We start from the raw sequence: 19,783 nt of genomic DNA on the forward strand, positions 1-19,783 counted from the left end.
CGGATTCAATTTGGTTCCGAGAAGAAGAGGAGAACAAAAATTTACAACCACCTATTACTCGATGTGGCCCGTAAAATGATTCATAAATCCAAACCGACAACGACGGGAGAGATTGAGGGCAAAAATTCACAAACTAACCTATTTCAGTATTTGAGTGTGGTGGAAATTTGGAGAAGAAATGGTGGGTTGAGTAGAAAAGAGAAAAAATGTGAGCATCACAAACTTATCTTCTTTAATATCTTAGCGTGGTGGAAATTTGGAAAATAAATCGTGGGTTGAAAAGAAAAAATAGAGAATGTGAGCAGTTTTTTTATATTTTGGAGTGAGAAAAATATTATTGTTTAAGAAAAATATAAAATACAAAATTATAAAAATAGTAAAATCGAAAGGAAGTTGGTTTTTAGAGTAAGTATCTTGTGAGACGATCTCATAAATCTTTATCTGTAAGATGGGTTAACTCTATCGATATTCACATTAAAATATAATACTTTTAACATAAAAAACAACAATTTTTCGTAGATGATTAAAATAATCTGTTTCAAAAAATAACCCATAAGATATCTCACGTAAATTTTTATCTTGATTTTATTAGTCCCTCAACTATTAGTAGAAGTAAAGATACGTAGATAGTTTTCATACAAGTGTCGTCGTTAATGGTGGAAGAGGGAAGAAGCAACTCCTCTTACGGTGGGAGCCCTTGCCCCATTTGCCTCGATTCCGTCACTCAAGAATCCTACTTGGACCGATGTTTTCGTACGTTTTTATCTGTGCGTATGAATATTTGGCGTCGATTTTGTTTCGTTTGCAGCTTGCTTGTCGGATGCTTTTTCGTCTCTTCTTGGTTAAATTAAAACTTTTGACTGACTTGCGATTTGATGTGAATTTCAAAGAATAATAGCCACCGGTTTATGGGTTTGAATAGATTTAATATATGGAAAGTGGAAAACAACATAGATGGATGGATCAATAATCTGTGGATATTTAATAACTGATGAAATTTCGGTGACTTTGTGTTAGGACTTAAATGAGCGATCTTGAACAACTAGGGCCTTCTAGTCTGCTTGGTCCCACCTTTAGAATGTGAAAGCAGTCAATAGAAAGAACTTCATGATTTCTGTCGATTAATGATGAAATTATCAAAACGAATGAGTTGGGGACTTGGAGAAATGTATGCACCCTTTTGTCCTAGAGTTGAATCTCAAGGTTTTGAATATTTTCCTACCATGAAGTTACTGTACAGTTAGAGTATTTTAGGATGAATAAGAAGTGGTTCAAAGTCATATTTGTGCATTATGATTCTCATATCGTCTTTTGCATGATTGTAACCTTTTAGTTTTCAGCTTTTTATATCGAGTAATTTTGGGCACTCCAATATGTGTAAAACTATCATTCGTGAGTTCAGGTGAAAGTAATTGCCTAAATCTTATGGAAACACTATATTTTCTGTAAAGTTCTGTGCCCATTTATTCGTGAGTTCGGGTGAAAGTAATTGCCTGAATCTATGGAACCACCGAGGACTGTTTATTTGTATGGAGATGGATAACTTCAACTTTGTCCCAAATAACGTTCTCCAGCTAGCCTCGAGTTCTTCCATAATGCTGGATAATGGGATTCAATTTAAAGGAAATTGCCTTTAACTTTCTCGTTTGGATCATGAAGACATTTCACTGTTAAGTTTATGTGAATTGTACAAATCCTTAATGAGTTGTACTTTCATGAACTTTGTGTTATTGAACTGCTACACAGATATTGCATTTTAAGTTACGTTATACTCGCTGATTAAATTGATAATTTTGCAGATAAATTTTGCTATGATTGCATTGTAAGATGGAACACTATAGTAGCAAGCAAACACTCTTCTGCACCTTCATCATTGAAGTGCCCTATGTGCAAGGTTAGCTTTATTTTTATTTTTTTTATAGTAGTATTGTACAAACACAAAAAAATGAAGAAAATTATTAATTTAAAGTTAGCTTGTTTCCAACTAATTGTTTAGTTTATTGTTTTTATCTTTTGGAGTAAAATAATATTACAACAGGCACTTCACAATGAAGTTACATTTTCGTACAATTTTACAAGTGAAATATTAAAACCCATTTAAAATATTTTTCTTTCAAAAAACCATGTTTGATTTTATTTTCGGGGGACGCAGAAGGCTAAAAGTGGAACCAACATTCCAACACTTGGTCCGATTTAGCAAAAAGTTTCCTCCATATGCGCTTGACCCTTTTGTTCATAAATTACTGATCACTTTTTAGTTTTTCATGGCTAAACTTATTTATCCTGATTAATTGTTCGATTGACCACATTATGTTTAGTGTAAGAATATACTTTGATTGATAAAATTATTAATTTTCTTAATTGTTCTTCCCCTCTCCCCATATGATCTTTTTTTTTATGTCCTATGCCTTTTTCCCACATCTGTTATTTTTGACAAAACATATTTGCCATGTCACATTGTTTGTATTGTTTTTTTCTTCCTACATACCATTGACAGAAGGATTACATTAAAGTCATACAAGGTTTTCTAATAAACTTAGTTGATGGCATACCAAAGAGAGTTGTTGATATATTTGTATTTGCAATTGAAGCATAAAAGGCACATATGCATGAACCATGAAACATGTGTAATTTCATTTTTTTTGGTAAAAAGTTATTTTAACTTATTGATGTTAGTTTTTTTTTAATTTGATTTCAGTGATTTTCAATATAGAATCTAATGTATTATGCCATATTGCCATTATATACATGAAAAAAATTCTAGGAATTAAATAAAAAAATAACTAAGATATGGAAGTAGCTATTAGAGAGATTCATGAATCTGGGCCAGCTGAAAGACTTGTTTTTGTATTATCTCAAGTACCATAGAATCTTCATGCCGATATGTCTTCATGAAAAAAAAACTCACTTTTCGGGCAAGAACTTTAGTTAGGAGCTACTTTTTCTTCTGTCAAGCTCCTATGTTTTACCGCTTTAGAGCTGGATGTCATCAGCATTTGATAGATTATTCAATCCTGAGTAATAGTTATTATGGGGTTCCTGAAATGAAAAGGCGATAACTAGAGATATCAAAGGTAGTTATATGCTTTTGCTCATTTAATAGTGTTATATTATATCTGTTAAAAGTGGGAAAAAAATATTTATATATACTTCAAATGTTTGTACATGTATATATACACCTACAGGGATAGAGCCCTAGAAAAAAATAGCTGGAATTTCAGGATTCATATCCACACAATCCCCTAATCTATGTTAATATAATATACGCATCAATTTAAATATTCAGACAATCAATCTAGCATCTCTAATTGATTTTATCATAATCTCCAACGCTCCCCTCAAGCTGGTCTTCCATTTTATCATAATCTCCAACGCTCCCCTCAATCTAGCATCTCTAATTGATTTTATCATATGGTCTTCCATTTCCAGCTTGCAAATAATGTCGTGAAAGGATTAGGTATGGTTCTCCCATGTTTGATTTTTTTCAAGTGCCTGCAGCTCATGTTTCGTAGCAAGTCTCCAATTCTCATTAGATAAAGTCTCAGATAAAGAATTAGGAATATCGGTAGTGTTTAAACTCGTTAAAAAACTTCTTTGAAGGTGAAATTTTTTTGAAGGTAATATATTTGGCCATAGGATAAAGGGGTCGTTTGGTGCACTCTCTTGTTCCTTTTTCTTACAGCAATGGGTAAATTATTCTTGATAGATTGTGAGACTGAGATTTCAGGTTCAGAACATACCTCAGTTGCAGAATTGGGGGAGGATTCTTGGACTAGTTCAAGATCAGTGTCGGGCTTCTTCCTCCTTGAGTAAACCTGGTTAAAATGCATGTGTTCAGGTAGGCTGTTGGAAGAAGAGGGTGAATCAGTCGCTATTGGAGGGGAGTTGGCTGAAGGTAAGTCCAACAAGAATGCATCCTTGTCATCATCATTGAGAGATGATAGGTGATTGTTCTGGGAGTGAGGCTTGCTGAAATAAGAATTTTGTTCATCAAAGGTGACGTCAATCGAGACAAAAAGCCTCTTTGTAGGTGGATGACACTTGTATCCCTTCTTGGTTGATGAGTATCCCAAAAAGATACAATCAAGAGCTCTAGGATCAAGTTTCCCTCTAGTTTGACTATGAATGTGGACAAACGCAATGCATCCGAAGACTCGTGGGGTTAGATTATTGGATGATCTTAGGTATGGATAAAATTGAGAGAGTGATTTAAATCCTAGGACCCTAGAAGGCGGTCGATTTATAATGTAAGCAGCGGTTAATATTGCTTCTCCTCAATAATTTTTGAGACATTTTTATGAAAGAGAAGTGCTCGAATGGTGACTAAAAAATGATGATTCTTGCGTTCTGCTACTCCATTTTGTTGTGGAGAATTAAAACACGAGGACTCATGAATGATTCCTTCTTCTTCAAGATATGGGGATAGGGTTTGGTTGAAATAATCTCTAGCATTGTCTGACATCAATCTCTTTATTTTCACTTTCACCGCAAATTGATTCTGGATCGAAACATATCCACTTATTTGACTCTTAGATTTGAGAAGAAAAATCAATGAAATTCGGATGCAATCATCCACAAACAAGACAAATCAACGAGATCCTGAAATATTCAAAATATTGGAGGGTCTCATATATCACTATGAATTAGATAGAAAGGAACTGATCTTCTTTTATTACTTATTGGAAAGGATACACTTTTATGTTTAGCAAACTTACACTCATCATAGTGAAGGTGTTTTTTTTCAAAACCCTCAAACAAAGCGGAAACCTAACTTCAAAACACTAAAGGACTGGTGAGCTAATCTAAAATGTTGAAGCCAAGAGCTATTTTTATTTGATGAAGAAGAGAAAAATGATGAAGCTGTTTTACTGGGGCTAGTTTCTTCCAGGATATAAAGTTCATTCGCCTCCTTAGCTAGTCCAATCTTCCTCCCCGAACTCTGGTCCTGAAAAACACAAAGCAAAGGATAAAAGAGGACATTACAATTCATATCGGATGTAAGCTTTTGGATGGATATTAGGTTCGTGGAGAGCTTAGGCACATGGAGCACGTTTCTTAACTCAAGTACTTTACTTACAAACACATCAGTCATCACCAATTCTAGCCAGAGTTGTAAGAGAACCATCGGCTATGGCTATTTTCTGATTATTAGGATAAGGTGTATTAAGTGGTAAATATAAGAGAAGAGTGTGCCATATGATTTTGGTAGAGGATTCTTGGACTAGTTCAGGATCAGTGTCGGGTTTCTTCCTCATTGAGTAAACCAGGTTAAAATGCATGTGTTCTGGTAGGCTGTTAGAAGAAGAGGGTGAATCAGTCACTATTGGAGGGGAGTTGGCTGAAGGTAACTCCAACAAGAATGCATCCTTGTCATCATCATTGAGAGATGATAGGTGATTGTTCTGGGAGTGAGGCTAGCTGAAATAAGAATTTTGTTCATCAAAGGTGACAGCAATCAAGACAAAAAAGCCTTTTTGTAGGTGGATGATAACTCTTGTATCCCTTCTTGGTTGATGAGTATCCCAAAAAGATACGCTCAAGAGCTCTAGGATCAAGTTTCCCTCTAGTTTGACTATGAATGTGGACAAATGCAATGCACCCAAAGACTCGTGGGGTTAAATTATTGGATGATCTTAGGTCTGGATAAAATTGAGAGAGTGATTTGAATCCCAGGACCCCAGAAGGCGGTCGATTTATAATGTAAGAAGCGGTTAATATTGCTTCTCCTCTCCCCAATAATTTTTTGAGACATTTTTATGAAAGAGAAGTGCTCGAATGGTGGCTAAAATGGTGATTCTTGCGTTCTGCTACTCCATTTTGTTGTGGAGAATTAACACATGAGGACTCATGAATGATTCCGTCTTCTTCAAGATATGGGGATAGGGTTTGGTTGAAATAATCTCTAGCATTGTCTGACATCAATCTCTTTACTTTCACCCCAAATTGATTCTGTATCTTGAGACATATCACTTATTTAACTCTTAGATTTGAGAAGAAAAATCCATGAAATTCGGATGCAATCATCCACAAACAAGACAAACCAACGAGATCCTGAAATATTCAAAATATTGGAGGGTCTCACATATCACTATGAATTAGATAGAAAGGAACTGATCTTCTTTTATTACTTACTTATTGGAAAGGATACACGCTTGTGTTTAGCAAACTTACACTCATCATAGTGAAGGTGTTTTTTTTCAAAACCCTCAAACAAAGCGGAAACGTAACCTCAAAACACTAAAGGACTGTTGAGATAATCTAAAATGTTGAAGCCAAGAGCTATTTTTATTTGATGAAGAAGAGAAAAATGATGAAGCTGTTTTACTGGGGCTAGTTTCTTCAAGGATATAAAGTCCATTCGCCTCCTTAGCTAGTCCAATCTTCCTCCCCGAACTCTGGTCCTGAAAAACACAAAGCGAAGGATAAAAGAGGACATTACAATTCATATCGGATGTAAGCTTTTGGATGGATATTAGGTTCAAGGGGAGCTTAGGCACATGGAGCACATTTCTTAACTCAAGTACTTTACTTACAAACACATCAGTCATCACCAATTCTAGCCACAATTGTAAGAGAACCATCGGCTATGGCTATTTTCTGATTACTATGATAAGGTGTATTAAGTGGTGAATATAAGAGAACAGTGTGCCATCTGATTATGGGAGAGGATTCTTGGACTAGTTCAGGATCAGTGTCGGGCTTCTTCCTCATTGAGTAAACCTGGTTAAAATGATTGTGTTCTGGTAGGCTGTTAGAAGAAGAAGGTGAATCAGTCACTATTGGAGGGGAGTTGGCTGAAGGTAACTCCAACAAGAATGCATCCCTGTCATCATCATTGAGAGATGATAGGTGATTGTTCTGGGAGTGAGGTTGACTGAAATAAGAATTTTGTTCATCAAATGTGACATCAATCAAGACAAAAAGCCTCTTTGTAGGTGGATGATAACTCTTGTATCCCTTCTTGGTTGATGAGTATCCCAAAAAGATACACTCAAGAGCTCTAGGATCAAGTTTCCCTCTATTTTGACTATGAATGTGGACAAACGCAATGCACCCGAAGAGTCATGGGGTTAGATTATTGGATGATCTTAGGTCTGGATGAAATTGAGAGAGAATTTGTAATGGTGATTTAAATCCCAGGACCCTAGAAGGCAGTCGATTTATAATGTAAGCAGCGGTTATACTGCTTCTCCCCAATAATTTTTTGAGACATTCTATGAAAGAGAAATGCTCGAATGGTGGCTAAAAGATGATGATTCTTGCGTTCTGCTACTCCATTTTGTCGTGGAGTATTAACACATAAGGACTCATGAATGATTCCTTCTAATTCAAGATATGGGGATAGGGTTTGGTTGAAATAATCTCTAGCATTGTTTGACTTCAATCTCTTTATTTTCACCCCAAATTGATATGGATCTTGAAACATATCACTTATTTAACTCTTAGATTTGAGAAGAAAAATCCATGAAATTTGGATGCAATCATCCATAGACAATACAAACCAACGAGATCCTGAAATATTCAAAATATTGGAGGGTCTCATATATCACTATGAATTAGATAGAAAAGAACCAATCTTCTTTTATTACTTATTGGAAAGGGTATGCTTGTGTTTAGAAAACTTACACTCATCATAGTGAAGTGTTTTTTTTTTATCAAAACCCTCAAACAAAGCGGAAACATAACCTCAAAACACTAAAGGACCGGTGAGCTAATCTAAAATGTTGAAGCCAAGAGCTATTTTTATTTGATGAAGATGAGAAAAATGATGAAGCTGTTTTACTGGGGCCATTTTCTTCAAGGATATAAAGTCCATTCGCCTTCTTTGCTAGTCCAATCTTCCTTCCCCGAACCCTGGTCCTGAAAAACACAAAGCAAAGGATAAAAGAGGACATTACAATTCCTATCCGATGTAAGCTTTTGGATGGATATTAGGTTCCCGGAGAGCTTAGGCACATGGAGAACATTTCTTAACTCAAGTACTTTACTACAAACACATCACCAGTTCTAGCCACAGTTGTAAGAGAACCATCAGCTATGGCTATTTTCCAGTTACTAGGACAAGGTGTATTAAGTGGTGAATATAAGAGAAGAGTGTGCCATCTGATTAGTGGCTCTGGAGTCTATCACCCCCGAATTTCTAATAGCTTTATCTGAGACATTTACCCCTAGAGAGATTGGGTACTTTCCTGAAAGTGCCAATGAGCAGTTCCCTGATTTATTCCCGCCAGCATTTTCAAGCGATTTGATCATCCCTTTGAGTTTTTCAGTTTCTTCCTTGAGGTCGATCTGCTTCAAATATGCTTCCTGGTCATGCTGGCCAATATTGAGATTGGCCTGCCCAGTTTATTGAGCTCTTCTTCTCTGGTTCCCTTCACGTAGTCTGTCATGAAGTTTCCAGCACTTATCCTTTGTATGTCCAGTCTTCCTACAATAGGAGCACCGAGCACCGAAGTTCTTTCTTATTCTCACGTTCGAGAGCTTTAGTTTGTCCTTCTATTCCATTTTCTTGATGTGAAAATTCTGATTTTGTTGCCACCATACCTGAACCATCCGAATTCTGGACTTCAAGCATCACACTCCTTCTACTCTCTTCTACCTGTATTAAGGAAATTGTTTCTTCCAATGATGAAACTCCATCCTTCCTTAGAATTCGAACTCCACCCTAATCGAATTCAGAGTTTAACCCAGCCAAAAATTCATAGACTCTGTCTTTATCAGTAAGGTTTCTGAGAGTAGTTGCATCTTCAGGCTTCTACATTTTAACTGATTCGCATACTCAGTGACATATTTGTTTCCCTGCTTAATTACTCCTACTTTGACATTTATTTCATAAACATGAGCAGTGTCTCGAGCCTTGGAATAGGTTCGACGGATTGAATCCCATATGGTTTTAAAGTCAGGAACATAATTTTGTCACTGATTTTCGTATCCATTTTGTCCCACAACCATGACATAACCATAGAGCCAGCTTCATCCCATGTTTCAAAGCCTTTCTCACCTTTTTTTGGACATTGCTCGGAAGATGAGCAAGTCTTCCTTTTCTTTTCAAATATGTATGCACTATATTTATCCATCCAATCGAAAATTGCCCTAATATTCTGCAAATATCCAATTGACATACTAGAGTTTACTTTCTCAGACTTGGCAAAATCTGGAGAAGCTGTAGAGGATGACATTGTCAATTTTCAGGCTTAAATGGTACGAGCACTGATTGATCGAATGAGTAGTAAATAATCACATAGATTACCAATGTGATGGACCGGAAATTTAAGCCCAAAGATTATACAAGTTTGCGATCGCGCAAAATCTTTGAGAAATATGGGCCAACAATTGCGCGGAGTAACAAATCACAGAATGATGATTTTCACCTGGAGGGCAGAACGTCGGCGACCAGAATATTATTGTTGGAACGCTGGCTCTGATACCAAGTTAAAAGTGTCCAAAAGTTTGTATAAGTATATATACACCTACAGGGCTAGAGCCCTAGAAAAGAAATAGTTGGACTTTTGGGATTCATATCCACAAAATGCCTTAATCTATGCTAATCTGATATACGCATCCGTCGAGATACAATCAATCAATCTAGCATCTTTAATTGATTTTATCATAATCTTTAACGATATCTATATGTATGTATATTTGTTGAACTCAGTATTGTTGATTTGAGGAATTATCATTTTTCATGTACTATTGTGGTTTGTTTAATAGGATCTGTAGAAGGAAAAGAAATATCATTCATCAAAGTACATACTGAAATATATAAGAATGAGAAATAACCGAATATCCCTAAAAAATCTAAATATATAATCTTTATTTAAAATTTGAATGAATATCTTATTTATCTTATCCAAGATCTTGAACACTCCCCCTCAAGCATGGTGGTAAATGTTCGTCATGCCATGCTTGGATATTTGTCAGTTGCACGTGTGTGGGAACATAGTGGAGATCAACTACTCTCTTCTCAATCTTTTCACTTATAAAATACATATCTATTTCCACATGCTTGATTCGGTCATGGTGTACATGATTCTTAGCAATCTTCAATGCCGCTTAGTTGTCACACATCACCATCTTCAATTCATTGAGCAACATTTTAAGTTACGCCTTCACAAATTCTATTGGACAAAGCACGGAATTCAGTTTCTGCACTACTTCTGGCTACAACTGGTTGTTTCTTGTTTCTCTATGTTACTGGATTACCTCATACGAATGAACAGTATCTAGATGTAGAGTGCCTATCAACAGGAAACTGCCCAATCAGTATCACTATAGACTCTAACATTTTTTATTGTAGTCTTTCTAAAAAGCAACCCTTTTCCAGGTTTTCCCTTTTAAGTATCTCAACACTCGATATACAATTTCCATGTGTTCTTCAGTGGGTTTAGTCATGTACTAAACGACAACACTCACGATGTATCCAATGTTAGGTCCAGTGTGTGATAGATAAATCAATTTCCCAACCAATCAGTAGTATCTTCCTTTGTCAACAAAAGCTCGCCCATAATTCGTCCTTATTCTCACATTTGGATCCATTGTTAACTGGTTTGCAACCCATGATACTAGTGTAGATTTAGAATATATTTTCTTTGTGAAACTGAAATCCCCTTAAATGATCTAGCTTGTAAAATCTACTACTTAAAAATGCTACAATTTTTTTAACAAGCTCAATTTTTCGAAATTCTTAAAATTATGCATGCATGCAATATTCCTGAAAAATATGCCTTTAAAAAAATCGTAATCATATAACCGATAAAATACTGCAGTTTAAAAATTATCGTCAACTCGTCTATCCTAGATGTAGGTAAAAATAAAATAAGTAAAAATCCTGGTAATCATCATCATGTCAAAACAAAGCGTATAAAAATGATCATGTCTACTCCTAACTCAGAAACATGATGTGCGGAAAATATGGTCATCGGGTTCATGTGTGCGCATCTTGCCGACTCAGACTTCGGCACCTCCAGCCTCCTCATCAACATGCTCACCTGCATCATTCACACCTAGTGAGACTCAACACACTTGTAACGTCATATCGAATACATATACATAACATGCAACAGTGAAAAATACTGTAAGCAACATACGTTTCATGAACTTAAAAACATAATGTAAACATGTCGTATAAAATCATAACGTGTCAAAACATGTCTCATCATAACATCATATACGCATACATTTTCTTTTAATCTTCAATTATTAATTGTGACTTTCGTATCAGCTCTATTCGATGGATACATCCAATTTAATTGCGGTATCCGGCGGCGGGGACATTAGCGACAGCATTACCCGTCCACTGAGCCTTGACCTCAGCTCATAATATCTCATATAATCGTATTAGTCACAACACACTCACATCCTTCAAAACGTGTTATCATATTCATCACTTAATAAAACCATGAATATACGTTAATTTTTTCTTAAAATCAACCATGCAGCGTATTTTTCATATTTACATAAAATTCATATTCATGATAACATAAACATTTAAAACATGTCAAAACGTGTTTAGGGCGCCACCAGAGCTAAAAATTCGACTCAGTTGCAAAATGACCATTTTGCCCCTGGAAACCTTAATTTACCATTTTACCCCTAAACCTCAAAATTTCGATCTGAATCCAACCAAACTCCTAAAAACACCTAAAAACATAATAATAAGCATTTTTTAGACGTAAATTCGAGCATGTTTCAAAACTTATACGATTCGTTTTAAAACTTGGACCAGAGTCCCGGTTTTAACATGAATCAACTCGAATCTTTACCAAACTTTCCCAAATTTTAGCCACGACTTATTCACACCCTACCAGCCCCTAATCAACATAAATCAGACCAATTAGGACCCTCATAAGTCGCTGAAACCTCCCTGAAATTTCCTGTGCGTTCAAGCCTTAACCCTAGTCGCACCATGGTTCTAAATTTTCGGTCCTAGCTCACGACCGAGTGGACCAGCGCCTAACCAACTATGCTGGGACCAAGATCGAACCCAAGAGACTCTCCTTGACCAGCCCTAAGTAAGCCTACTGCCCAAAGCATCAGCCCTATGTGTTACCCCCCGATACATTGCCGCAACAAGACAACCGAGCCACCCCTAAACCAAGCTCCTTCGGCTGACTACTAGACCACAACCAGTTGTTCATGGCCTCCTCCCAGCCCTGTAATAGACCCAAGAGGGTAAGCTTCTTGGCTGGAATCGAGCCATGCACGGCGGCACACCAAAAACCTTCGACCTCACCATACCCGAGCCCAAGAACCATCAATAAATCAATCGGTCCTCAAAACCCTCGACCCCCAGCCGACTCCAGCCCCTTGACATCCTAGCCCTTGACGTGAACAACCTCACAAACCTTAGATAGCAGCCTCTTGCAAATAAGTCAAGAAAACGTGAGATATATATACATAAACATACGTAGTTCATGACAAACCAAAGTAAAAAACGTTTAACATGCAAGGACCGAACCATGTTCATACACGGCACACATATCGACATTATACAGCATGAATGATGAGAAAAAGAAGATACATGGTGTGCCTTAACGTTTACGTGCTCAAAAACTTGAAGATACGTACGTAGGGCTTGCACCGGAGAAGCGGAGAAGAAGTTTTCTTTGAAAATCAAGGGGACTGACAGCTTTGCTGCTGAAAAATTGAGGGGAGACTGCTGTTGGGAGGGGAGGGGACGGCTGCCAGGGAAAATTTAGGTTTAGGGTCTGCTTAATAATGGGTTTAAGTAGAAAGCTTTAGTATAAATGGGCCTTAATTAAAATTTAAATGAAGTTAAAAGGGTTTTGGGCCCACCAAGCCCAAACACATTCTCGAAAAATATTTCGCTTTGGTACGTTTGTAAAAATATTGCCCGATCCCTAAAAAAGTCTCCGATTCGATAATATTTGCGTACCGGTTAAAAATATAGCCCGGCGAGTAAAAATACCCAACCAAGGCTCATTCAAAAATCATACTTAAAACATTTCATATTAAATAATTAAAATTAATTATTCAGTAAAAATATTTTTTTTATTGTCTCTGGTCTCTGTTACCCGTTCGAGCGCGAAATACAACTTAAAACCCTAATGCATAAAACTTTAAAATAGCCATGCAACAACACCTAACCATGCAATAGTCATGCATAAAAATCATTAAACACATATTTTAAATAAAATCCTCGATTGGATGCAGTCGGGTTACATAGTTCGAATTTCCTAGACCTTATGTAGCTAGTTCGATGCCCAGAAAATATTTAACATTTCCTAGATCTTTCATTTCAAACTTATTTAAAAGGACACCTTTTATACAAGTCATTTTTGTTTCATGATTTCCTGTGAGAACAAATAATCTCATCAATGTTAGACAATGAGAGCAACTATCATTCTCTCAACGTGCTTGACAAATAACATGTGACCTTACTGGCATTGTAGGTATCCTTCTTTTGTTAGTGCATTTGTAAACCGGTGAAACCGGGAACTAGGTGACTGTTTACGATAGTATACAGACTTTTTCAACCTACACACTTTGTGTTCATGGCTTCTGTCACAAATCCCGGGAGAATATCTGTGTACTTCTTCTTCCAGCTCCCCATTGAGGAACACTTTTTTAACATGCAGTTTGAATAGTGGTTAATTAAGATTGGCAGCAAGAGTACCATGACGGTGTTGATTCTTGCTACCGGAGCAAATGTGTCTTGGTAGTCAATTCCATACGAGTGAGTGCACTTTTTTCCAAATGAGTCGTGCTTTGTATCATTCAATTCTCCCATCAGCGTTATATTTCACAGTAAAAATCCATTTGCACCCAGTTTCGTTTTCCAGGGGGTGTTGTGTACGTGTCCTAGTTCCTTTTCTTAAAGCAATAGACAAAGTTACATACCGAGTGTTGTGTACATGTCCTAGTTCCATAACGGGTGTTGTGTGCATGTCCTAATTTGTCTCACAGTCAAATGAGACAAAGTTACATATCGGGTGTTGTGTACATGTCCTAATTCCCTTTCTTAAAGTAATAGGTCTTATCACCAATGTTGCTATGATCTAGTATGGGAGAATTAATGTCAAGTTCAGTAGTAACTTGGTTTTTTTTCATTTAGTACTTGGTTTTTTCACTGGAAACTGACATTGTAGAAGACTAGAAGTGTCTTGGATTGGCTGACTTTGTATTAATTCTTGTTGTCTCTCCATTAGGATGACCTTTCTTCTTGAATAAACTTTGACTGTTTGGGGAAGCTGATAGGTGGTTAGGTTCTGGCACATGGTTTGGATCTCTAGTGACATGGATTGGGTCGACAAATGATGTGGGATCCCAATATGAAGATTCATCGGTGTTACTCTCCCCATGAATGGAGAAATTGGGGTAGAAAAGTTCGTTTTCGAAGAGGTGACATCGAGATAGTGATAGAACTTTTTGGTGATTGGGGAGTAGCATTTGTAGGCTTTCTAGTTAGGGGGACGGTTAGGGGAGTACCCAAGAACATTGCATTTGATGGCCCGGGGTCGAGTTTCCCATGGTGTTGGGAATGAATATGGATGAAAGCGGAACACCCAAATATCTTGAGGGAATAAAGTTAAGATGTGTTTGGGGAAAGTATTCAAGTCCTCGATAGGAGTTTTGTAGTTGAGGACACAAGAAGGCATTCTATTAATGAGGTAAGTGGCAATAAATACCAAATCACCTCAAAAATGGTTAGGACTTTCTATGTGAACAAAAAAATGGGTAATTTCAAGGAGGTGACAATTTTTGTGTTCAGAAACCCCATTTTGTTGAGGGATGTCGACACAAGAACTTTGGTGTACAATGTCATGGTTGGCCAGATAAGTACCCAACACAGAATTAAAATAATCACGAGCCCGATTAGTGCGGAGGACTTGTTTTTTGGTGGAATCTGAGTCTGGATCATGGCGTGTAAATGTTGGAACAGGGACGTTGTTTTGGACTTGTCTTTCTCGAGGAATATCCATGTTACTCAAGTATGATTGTCCACAAATAAAAAGAACTAGCGAGTACCCGTTAGGTTTTTTATTTTTTATGGCCGATGTCGCTATGGATGAGTGATGCGATCCGGGTTGAATTGGGTGAGCAGCGTCAGGGCAATCCACTGGATCTGATAAGAGTTGTGTTTAAGGAAAATGAGCAAGGGATATGGCTTCAAATGTAACCAAGAAACAAGGAAGTGAACTCGTGAATGGGCGTCGGAGAGATGTCCGGCGTAGCCACTCCAATATTTAAGTCAGCAGGTGAAAGATGAAGAAGAAAAACTGTATATGTGAGTGAATATACGTGAATGCTCAAAAAGTTCAGAATCCTTCAAATGAAATACATACCTTCTATTTATAGGAGGAAATCTCATGATTACCTTGTTTTTAGTGCCCACTTGCTACTTAGGGTAAGATGGCTGCCCATATCCTACTTGTGACAACTTGTTCTGACACGCCAACCCTCGTGGTTCAGTAATGATTATCAAGCATAAGGTAGCTCATATTGTTGCTTTCGAGTGAAGTGCTATTTTCGAGGTAACCCAGGTAGAAACCATCCGGGAGCTTGTATGAGAGCTCGGGCTTTTGATAACCCGGGGAGAAGATGTCCCAGACATTCACCTACCCTACTTTTGACGAACTCCTCCTGCAAATTTGCCCTGATTTGGGCTATCCATGTAATATCTCGGGTCATCCATGACCCGGGCTCTTATGGGGGTTTCACCAATAAGTGAGAAGGGCATCGATGGTTTGTATGGCTGTGGTTTGAAAGTGGTAGGTGCGGAAACTTGGCAAATATCACAATGAATTAAATGTGGTGTTTTATTTGTGAAGAGAAATGGGAACTGTTTGGCTAAGTATAGAAAGTTCGGATGACCTAATTTATAATGCCATAAAAGAATATCAATGTCTTTATTGAAATTGAAAACATAACAAGAATTACGAAAGACTGGTCTTGGAATACTCTACAGTCCATTCTTGAATTGAGGCTCCATCCAAATAAGAAACAAGCCAGCACACAGATCAGCACTGACAATCGTTTTCCTCGATCACATTCGATCACAGCTCCTGAAAAATAGAAGAAATAATAGAGAATTTAGTAGTGCAGTGAAGATCGGCATTAATCTTGCTGACAGACAGTAAATTAACGCAAGGTCAGGGACGAAGAGCGCATATTGTAAGCAAATATCACGTGAGAGTTGTACAGAACCAACACCAACAATTTTTGAACTAGAACCATTGCAATTCGCACAAATCGAGAGAGCCGACAAGGCTTGTGGGAGCTAAAGAGAGAAAGACTGCGCGTCATGTGATAGGCACCCAAGTCAACAATCCATGTAGAATACAAATCTTGTTTCGTGAAAAATGCAAGGGGAAATTCACCTTGATGGGGGTGCATTACCAGTACTGAGAAGTGATGTAGGTTAGGCAGAATTCTGAGTAAAATTCTGGGCGAACAACCACTGAAGGACATCATGTTGCCCCTTGGGTGAAAGGTTGCTGCGAGACATGAAGAGTATTAACGATAGCAACTGAATTGGCACGTCGTTGCCTGCTTGGTTTCCAATCGGATGGTTTGCCATGAATGCGCCAGTAAGGGTCCAGCGTGTGGTTGGGTTTCTTACACTTGTCGCACCGGAGTCGACCATAACGCATTGACTGATTAAGAGTAGTAGTAGAATGCAGCGAATTGCGCGCACCGCCGTCGGGACTTAAGGAGAATGACCGCCGAGTGGAAGCAAGGGCAGAAGCATCGATCGTAGGGGAACGGGAGGTGCCCAACATCAACTTCCGGTGACTCTCCTCATGTAGGACCTCGGAGAAGGCTGCACGGAATCTTGGCAATGGTTTCGTGGCCAAGATGCTGCCTCAAACTTCATCGAGAGATGGATTGAGGCCGGGAAGGAATTTAAACACGCTTAGTTTCCACAATTTCCCTGAATTGTGATTCATCAGCCGGACTCTTCCAGTCATGGGATTCAAATAAATGCAGTTGCTGCCAGAGTTTGATGAGGGCATTGAACTATGTTGTGACAGTGTCCTCACCCTAGCGGACATTGTGAGGCAATCCTTCCACGCCGAATAATTATGAGGTGTTGTCATGGGCAGAATGTCTCCTGGACTGCCTCCCATATCTCTTTGGCAGATGGGCACAACAGGAAGTTCTCTTTGATATCTGAGACCATAGGATTGATAAGTCAGGACATGAGCATGTTGTTCTCGGAGTTACAAGACTTGAACTTGCCATCAGTAGAAGCTGAACGTTTGGAGGAACCAGATATGAGATATTCCTTGCCCTTGCCAAAGATAAACATCATGACGGACACGGACTAGGACAATTGAAGATAATTCTGGTCATTGATTTTGTGGCAGGTAATGGACTGAATCGGAGATAAATTAGATGTGGGTGCAGGCGGGTGGGTTGGTGTTTGATTATCGGAATCAGAGGACGAAGCCATGTGGCTGTATTTTGTTCATGGCTATGGCTAGGGTTTAACCTGAATGTCTGATACCATGTAGTTTGGTGTAGGATCTATATAAGGAAAAGAAATATTCTTCATTATTCATTAAGCGTAAAAAGTACATACTTAAAAATTATATAAGCAAGAGAAACAATTGATCTAGTCCTTATTTAAACTTTAAATAAATTTTTATTTATCTTATTCAAGATCTTCAACAAGTATGTGTGCCAATCTTATTTAGGCATTTCAAAACTGGAGAAGGAAAATAATAAAATTCATATGCCTAGATCATCTTACTACAGTACAATGACAATTGATTTTATGTTCAAGACTTAGTGATGTCTCCTCTTTTCCTTTTGAACAATAAAGTCTTATGTCATCTTATATTTTGTTGTGGCCCGTGCAGGTAGAGAATATCTCCATAATTTATGGATACGACGGAAGTTTTTTTCAACGACATTATGTTAACAAGTGTTTCGGGAATAGGTAAAAATCTTATTTTATTTTCCTTTTATTTTTAGTTTTTTGAATTTCATTTGTATAAGGATTGCGGCGAATTTTGTAAACTCTGCAGTGAGTTCTTTTCAGAATCGCACAGATATAGATTGAAATGCTACTACACTGAACCAGGTACTTGTATTTGTCTTTTTTTTGTTTATTCTTGAGTTAGGGAGGGGGTTGGTTCTCAGACTTGAGACGTTCTCTCGATAATGGGGAGTTGTTGGGCTACGAGGCCTTTGGCGGTACTTTTATTGTGATTATTATTAAAATTATTATTCAACATATTTTCTCATTTCTTATTGATGATCACATAAAACCTTCTGGCTCTAGGTAATCTAGATGACAAACTACAAGTCTCGCGTTATTGGAAGTTTCGCAAGTATCTTCAGCCGAATAGTTGGCTTCATGACTGGTTGAGAAGGGAAATTCAGGCAGTAATGCAGGTTTTTCATTTGTATTCCTCATTTCTCCTGTGTTGTATCTGCATGGAAACCCTCTTTTACATCCAAATGGTATTTTTATTAGTTTTTACTAAAAAATTAAATTCTTCTTTCATAATTATTATTTATAGTACCAATTTCTTATGCTTTGTGTGAGTAAATTCAGTTTGCATTTTGGATGTATGTAAATGTGACTAGAGAAAATTAATAATTTGTATTCCATTTGTGCCGAGTATACAGCAGGTCGTTGATATTCTAACTAAGGGCCTATGAAGGCAACCTTTTGAAGTTTAAGTTCGCAAGCTGGGCATGACTGATATTTTCGTACCAACTTGAGGGAGAGTGAGTGGGGAAGGGTGTTAAAACTTATTTTGTTCGTCTCTCAGATTATAAGGGATTGATTGATTTAAATCCCATTGTATATGGGATTTTATCTTTCCTTATTTTGCTTCTTCCTTCACGTTGAATAATTGTGTAAAGAATATATGAGAAAATAATGAAATAAACAGTTTCTCTTAGTTTCTGGTCTACTTACAATGATCATGCATTGAAACATGAAAAGCCTTTGCCTTCTCAAACAGTTGCTGGCGTGTAAATATGTTATGTGCTTTATATGCAGGAGGAAGATGTAGACATTATCGTGCATTACGTGCTTGGTGTGATCGACTCATTGAGAAGGTAATATCTATTTCTGCATAATGATTAAGTTTATTCAAATCTGTTTTGCATAGCAATTTAGACGAACACTTGATATACTTTGTAATGAACATGTATTATGCAAGTAAAATGTTGGGGGGGTTATCACCAAATTTTCTAGGATTTTTCTCTTCACAGCCGCCCTTCTAATTTTGCAGAGATACTTCAAAACATTTGACAATGTTGGCTGAGATGGTGCGAGAAGAGTTCCGAATGATATTATCTAAAGCAGTCAAACCTTTCCTAACTGGTAGAACAGAAAGGTTTGTTAATGAATTGGAGTTGTTTCTAGCATCGGGACTGACTATCGACGCTTTTGATGAGGTCTATATTGAGCATTTAGGTTGGAAATCTAATGAAACAAGAGAGAATGAACAAAGTGAAACTCTTGAGCATATACCAGCAGTTCCATGCTTGTACATCTTTGATGAAGACACTGGTGAAAATTGAACATTTACTCTGCAAGAGAAGATAAGGAATTGTCAGTTTGGTTTCTTTTGAAATAGCATAAGAAAATTTATTTGTATGAGATCGTAAAAGGTGGAATATGGATATAGATGGAAGCCAATGCAGGATACAATAATTTTCTAAAAATTATAACACACGGGACATTCATTCTTATGTACACAAATATATTCTTATTAAATGATAAAAATTTACACACGAGGATATAGATACATAAAATATCTGTGAAACCTCTCCCAGAGAATCCAAATTTTTTGAGGAC

General features: G+C 37.3%; 1 protein-coding gene across 2 annotated transcripts; it reads left to right on the forward strand.

Moving 5' to 3' along the window:
- The first annotated feature begins 600 nt into the window (after nucleotides 1–600).
- Nucleotides 601–19,541, forward strand: LOC140810104 (uncharacterized). 2 transcript variants are annotated; one of them, XM_073167914.1, is made up of 7 exons: nucleotides 601–753; nucleotides 1,800–1,894; nucleotides 17,826–17,905; nucleotides 17,994–18,049; nucleotides 18,251–18,363; nucleotides 18,980–19,038; nucleotides 19,215–19,541. In XM_073167914.1, the coding sequence occupies exons 1-7, from the start codon at nucleotides 654–656 to the stop codon at nucleotides 19,504–19,506; spliced, it is 795 nt and encodes a 264-aa protein (XP_073024015.1). In that variant the 5' UTR covers nucleotides 601–653; the 3' UTR covers nucleotides 19,507–19,541. The 2 variants fall into 2 exon arrangements, with proteins under 2 accessions (XP_073024015.1, XP_073024016.1); XM_073167915.1 differs by having other exon boundaries at nucleotides 629–767.
- Nucleotides 19,542–19,783: the final 242 nt, after the last annotated feature.

Source organism: Primulina eburnea, chromosome 13 (genome assembly GCF_022965805.1).
Source record: "Primulina eburnea isolate SZY01 chromosome 13, ASM2296580v1, whole genome shotgun sequence".
NCBI classification, from domain to species: Eukaryota; Viridiplantae; Streptophyta; class Magnoliopsida; order Lamiales; family Gesneriaceae; genus Primulina; species Primulina eburnea.